Source organism: Hordeum vulgare, chromosome 1H, assembly GCF_904849725.1.
Source record: "Hordeum vulgare subsp. vulgare chromosome 1H, MorexV3_pseudomolecules_assembly, whole genome shotgun sequence".
Lineage (NCBI taxonomy): Eukaryota > Viridiplantae > Streptophyta > Magnoliopsida > Poales > Poaceae > Hordeum > Hordeum vulgare.
The window spans coordinates 341,789,690-341,796,106 of NC_058518.1; the positions used below are offsets into that span (position 1 = coordinate 341,789,690).

General features: G+C 55.0%; 1 protein-coding gene across 1 annotated transcript; it reads left to right on the forward strand.

Moving 5' to 3' along the window:
• Positions 1–4,620: 4,620 nt before the first annotated feature.
• On the forward strand, positions 4,621–6,417 carry LOC123434981 (RHOMBOID-like protein 2). Its single transcript, XM_045115546.1, has 5 exons — positions 4,621–5,137; positions 5,259–5,422; positions 5,503–5,666; positions 5,765–6,018; positions 6,111–6,417. Exons 1-5 carry the CDS (start codon positions 4,854–4,856, stop codon positions 6,220–6,222), a joined length of 978 nt encoding a protein of 325 aa, XP_044971481.1. The 5' UTR covers positions 4,621–4,853; the 3' UTR covers positions 6,223–6,417.

Consider the following 6,417-nt stretch of genomic DNA (forward strand, 5'->3'; position numbering starts at 1 on the left):
TCTTCTGACGCTTTGCCATGAGCCGCGCTGGTGCCAACACCGATAACCATCACCTCCACGACGTTGGAGACGGCAGCAACGTGGTATGGGGTGAAGAACCCCACCGACGGCGGAGGGCCGTCGAAGATGAGGACGTTGCTGGGATATACGTCATGGACAGGCGTCTCAGCGATAGAGAGCCTGCTGAAGCTGGCGCAGAGCGCCTCAACGTCGAAGTCCTCGCCGAAGTAGCGCGGACCGTCGTTGAGATGTAGGTCGCTGAAGAGAACGCTGAGGTTCTCCATAGCAGCGACGATGGCGCTTGGAAGCACCTCGTCATCAGAATCTTCGTCCAAATCCGCATGGCGGACGAGGACGTCGATCATCATCGGTGTTGCCTCGTCGAAAGCGGGCTCCACGGGCATGCAAACTGATCCGGACGCGATGCATCCAGTGGTGTAGGTGCGGGGCCCCGCCCAGCGCGTAAAGCCAGCCGATGTCGCGATCGGCCCCATGGTGGGCGCCAAATATCGGTGAATACTCACAACATATGCCATAGGTAGGCTAAAGTCGGTGAGAACCGAAGGGACAAAGGAGGGCGCTGGGAATGAGGTTGGTACAAGCATGGAACGCACGATGTACCCAGGTTCAGGGCTCTCCGTAGAGATAAGACCCCTAGTCCTGCCGGAGTGTTTGATGTGTATGAACAAAGTACAGAGTTGCTCCTGGAGCTGTGTTGGGAGGAGGAAGAGGGGAGCAGACGGCTCGTCTCTGCCTCTCTCTATGTGGTTGGTGAGTGTGTAGTGTTGTTCGTCCATGGAATGATCGGCCCCCTTGCATGGAGGGCGACCGGGGGGGTTTATAGACGAACCCGCTGGCCTACAATATGGATAAAAGGGTACAAATGTGGGACCCGGCTAGCAGCCTCGCCGGCTAGCCAGGGCCCACTAGAGTCGTGTCTTGTCGCTTGAGGGGCCCGCCAGCTGCATGGTCTCGATTGGCACTGGGACTCGCCGCTGGCCAATGAAGCTCTTGCGTAAGGTTGACGCCGAGCACGCGATGTACGTCGAGCGTCGTCCGGCGAGATTCGTCATGGGCAGGTAGTACGACCGCCTCCACTGTTCCCCACGCCGAGTGCAGTAATGGAGTGGGAGTGCGACGGTCCGACACTATGCTAGGTGATGGATCAGAGCCGGGGTAGGTCAGCGGCGTGGCCGCCGACGCTCGTACCTGTCGGACGCCCCGATCCAGTACCTTTACTAACGCGTAGCTACCTTTATTCGTAAGGTCTCGTCCTGACCTACGATCTGATGTGACTTGTGATCCCCGGCCGGCTAGCCTGCTTGGGCGCGGCCGCCTCATTCCTAGCCGGCTAGCTGGACCAGGCCGGCCCAGAAGGGGTAACCGCCTCGACTCTAGCCGGCAGGGGTTGCCTGGCCGGCCAGAGAGATGGCCGCCTCATCCTCTAGCCGGTAGGCGCAGCCTAGCCGGCCAGAAGACTCGGGCCTAAGGAAACTGTATATGTTCATGTCCTTTGGGCCGGAAATGAAGGAGCAGGCTTGATGAGCCTACCCCAAGGTTATCCCCCCGACACAGGTCATCATCATCATCAGATATTTCATAATCAGAGCCAACTATCTCCCAAGGATCAAAGTCTTTATCTTCAGAGTATGTATATTCACCAGCATTTTGCAACCTTGCATTCCTTCTCCTTTGTTGGCGTCTTCCTCGCCACCGAAGTCAGGGGCTGCAGCACCTCCGCCTCCGGTCCGGGAACTCGTCCGCCCACGGCGATCACGCGCCTGTCAGGGGCCTCCGCACGTCGTTGCTGCCCGCGGCGATCATGTGGTGGGGTGGTTTTCTTTATGCCAAGATTATCTACACACGAGGGGTTATCTGTAAAACAACCACTAAATCAGCGTGCAAACCCGTAGAACATCGTCACGTCGGCAATACGAGCCTCAATCGTACTCAGTGACCACTTCAATCCGTTCGAACAAGTACACTTACCGTAACATGGACTTTTATGAATACATTGACAAAAGTGACCGGGCTAAACAAGTTTAGTGACCCAGAGTGCATTTTACTCTACTACTTCTTCCGTCCCAAAATAACTGTCTTAACTTTGTATTTGGTCGAGTATAAAATTGTATTAAGATTAAGACACTTATTTTAAAATGGATGAAGTATTTTCCTATAAAAGTGTCTCCATTCGTGGTACTCCAGGCCCAACGTGTCGCGCAGGGCGGACGGTGGAGTGAAGTCTGAAACAAACCCTGTGGTTGTAGGCACAGTCGCAAATGAACCCCCACCTCCAAATCCCTGAAGTCCATGCCCTGAACTCTCTAATCCCAGATTTTTTTAATCCTTGTGTGCTTATCCAAACGCCGGGATTCCTACATGGCTCGGGAAAGGCTGGGAACAGGCTGATTTGGCACCTGAAGGTGGGGTCTCAGACCATTACCTGGTCAAGTCGGACTAGCTCGGCTCTATTCGTCTTCTACTCCCTCCGCGCCTCTGTTCCTCCTCCTATGCGCGAACCCCGATGCGCCTCTGTTCCTCCTCCTATGCGGCGACGGCGACGACCAGCTGATGATCGCGGCGACCGTCGGCAACAACTCCGGCAGCAAATAGAAAGGTATGCCTGGTCTATCCCCCTCCCCAATCGCAGGTGTTTTCTTCGTTTCAAACTTGGTTAGGTTTAGGGTTTTTAATGGTGAAGCTGCAGTTATTGTAGTTTGAAATCAGTGTATTTGTTGGTGATTTTTGTTGACCAGTATAGTAATCAGTTATGATGCTTGCAATGTAGGTTTTTTTTGGGTGAATCCATGGACCCGACTGAGATGTTGAACGTCAGATTTCATATAGGGGGGCAATTTGTTCGAATTGGTCCTTCTATGGACTATGTTGGAGGAGATGTAGCCTACTCTGTGATTGAGAGAGATAAGTTGTCTTTGCAGGAGGTCAAAGGTTTCCTTGCAGATCATCTGACAGTTAAGGAAAGCATGAAGTATTATTTTCTTATGCCCGGCAGAGACTTGATTAATGGGTTGTTGTTTCTACATGATGATGTTAGTTGCATGAGTATGTCGGATCATACAACAGATGGTGGAGTTGCTGATATTTTTGTGGAGTACAATGGGGAACAAGATGAAGTAGAGCAGGAAAGTGGTTCTGACTTTGAGGATGAAATTGAGGAACACATGAACAGTGAAAGTGAAGAAGATATGCCTGGTATCATGACTGCTCAAGAAGAATTTCTAGAGCAAGTGTTTGTCCCCAATGACAATGGTGTTATTACTACAGTCATAAGCAGCCCCTTGAAGAGAAGATGGATGTGTTCCTCTGAAATTTGGAATGTCTGCTATGTGCTATGTGAATTTTTTTTGCTGCTGCCAACAATACTGCAGACTGCCTGTTATGGCACTAAAAAATCAAGGCATTGCCTCATAAATTTGCAAACTGCATTTCATTGAAACAAATGTAACAACTGAATCCAGTACATTTCACTTCCATTTGTTCCATTTGAACTAAGATAAAAGCATCTCTAAAACTAAACCTGACACAAATATCACAATGCCACACACCAGCATCAAACCTTTCCTAGCTAAACTATAACTAGTTGATGAAGTTTGCTCATTTCTCTTCTGCACTTCCACACAAACACCAGCACCTGCATCTTCATCTTTACACGTTGCTGCAACTTCATTCTCTAGCATCCACACCCTATCTCGAAGATCTCCCAGCAATACACGCAGAAATGCAGATGTTGGGCCATCGTGCCACTGAATGAACCCATGCTGCTCAAACAGAGAAATGAGGAAAAATCAATCACACAAACATCCAAGAACACAGAGGAGGAACAGAGAGCACATACAAGAACACAACTTACCTCAGCTTCTACGCATGCATAATATCTTCTTTCAGGGTTCGCCTCACTCCATGAAATCCACCGCGGCGCCTTCCTCCCGCAACGCGTGCAGTAAATCGCCGGCTCGTAATCCATCGGCTGCTCACGATAGGCCACCGGTGACCTGGCCGCAGCGCCCCTCCGTCGAATCCCTCGTGAAGCGGCGGAACCAACGGACAAGGACGACATAGCCGCCCTCTCTTGCTCGCCCTCTCGGCCCCTCTCGCGCCCTCTCTTGCTCGCCCTCTCGCCACCTCTCGCGCCCTCTCTTGCTCAGAAGAACCCTAGAAATCCCCACCTGCGCCCCCTGTTAGAAGAAAAGGAGCTGCCCGAGCACTATTCGCAATCCTGGCGTCACGTCAGCAAATCCTGGTATAAAACGAGCTTAAGGATTAAAAAATCCGGGATTAAAGAGTTCAGGGCATGGACTTCAGGGATTTGGAGGTGGGGGTTCATTTGTGACTGTGGCTACAACCACAGGGTTTGTTTGAGACTTCACTCGCGGACGGTGATGCCTCGTGTACATAGTGAGGCTTCTCGGGCGCGGGCCGGCCAAACTCGTTGCGTCGCGCGGCACGAAAACTGGCTCGCGCCGGCAACAGATTCGGCACACTGCCAGCATCCCAACACCACCATCACCACCACGTTCCACCGTCAGGCCAGCACAGCGCCCACTGTCAACGGGCTACGGGCATGCCAACCCGCCCCCCGCCCGTGCAGCCGTGCTACTAGCCTAAACCGCGTCCACCCCACGCGGCTGAGGCAACGCACCACCTGCCTCCGCGCCATTTATCACCCGGCCGCCTCTCCTCGCCTCCCACCTTTTCCACTACCCCGCTGCCGTTACCACTCTCCACGAAACCACAGCTCCGCCGATTAGAGCCGTTGCTCCAGGAACGCAGCTCGTCCGCACCGCACCGCGCCACGCAACAGCTCGCTCGCTAGCCCGTACGCTGTGACCGCCATGGCAGGCTCGCGGCGCGACGCGGACCTGAAGGAGAAGGGCCCGCCGCCGCCGCCGCCGCCGCAGCCGGGGCGCGAGGAGGAGAGGGAGTGGGTGCCGTGGATCGTGCCGGTCTTCGTGGCCGCCAACGTCGCCCTGTTCGCCGTGGCCATGTACGCCAACAACTGCCCCGCGCACGCGCGCGGCGGCCGCAGCGGCAGGAGGTGCGTCGGCGCGGGGTTGCTCCGCCGCTTCGCCTTCGAACCCCTCAGCCAGAACCCGCTCCTCGGGCCCTCCTCCGCCACGTGAGTAATCCATCCGCCGATCTTGTCTTCCCACCAATTCGGTTATCGCCGCTTCGATTCCTTCGATTCAGCGAGAGATTCGCCATCTCTTACGCTCCCGGGCACATACCGTCGTCTCCAGATTGCAGAAGCTGGGCGCGCTCGTGTGGGAGAAGGTGGTGCACGAGCAGCAGGGGTGGAGGCTCGTGACGTGCATCTGGCTCCACGCCGGCGTCGTCCACCTGCTCGCCAACATGCTCAGCCTCGTGCTCGTCGGGCTCAGGCTCGAGCAGCAGTTCGGATTCGGTACGCGCGGCGTTCTTCTCCCGAACTGACATTCCCATTATTACCTGAACATTGTGAACTGATATCAATTTCGTTTGCAGTGAGGGTTGGCGTCATCTACCTCGTGTCCGGCGTGGGAGGCAGCGTGATGTCGTCCCTGTTCATCAGAGACAACATCTCCGTGGGCGCCTCTGGCGCCCTCTTCGGGCTGCTGGGCGCCATGCTCTCGGAGCTCTTCACCAACTGGACCATCTACACCAACAAGGTGGGCGCATCTCCAACCAATTCCGCAGCACCAGTTCCTTCTGAAAAATCCGTCGAGTTTCTGACACTTCCAACGTTGCCGGAATGCGTGCCGTGCAGGCGGCGGCGCTGGTGACGCTGCTGTTCGTGATCGCGGTGAACCTGGCGATCGGCATCCTGCCGCACGTGGACAACTTCGCGCACATCGGGGGGTTCCTCACGGGGTTCCTGCTCGGGTTCGTGCTGCTCATGCGCCCGCACTACGGCTGGGCGCAGCGCTACGTGCTGCCGTCCTCCGTCAAGGACGTGGGCCGGAAGTTCCTGGCCTACCAGTGGGCTCTGCTCGCCGCGGCCTCGGTCCTGGTCGTCGTCGGGTAAGCAAAGCAACCTCACATGTTTCTGAGTTGGTTTAGGTGGGCTCTCGACCTCTGGTTGACTGATGCTGCGTGCGTGTTGTCCTGCGCAGGCTGGCGGTTGGGATGGCGATGCTCTTCCGAGGGGTGAACGGCAACGAGCACTGCCAGTGGTGCCACTACCTCAGCTGCGTGCCGACTGCCAGGTGGAGCTGCGGGAAATGAAAGCTCATGGTCATGGACCTCCATAGTATACTTTGTTCTTTTTCGCACAGGCATTTTGATGCACAGATGCTGTGTATATAGGAGTATACACTACTCGTACTGCTGTAACGAACTGCGCCGCGGGATTTACTCGATGATTGTTTCGTTCGGTTGTTTGATTTGATTGAAAGGGGCGGGAATATCTTGAATCTTCCA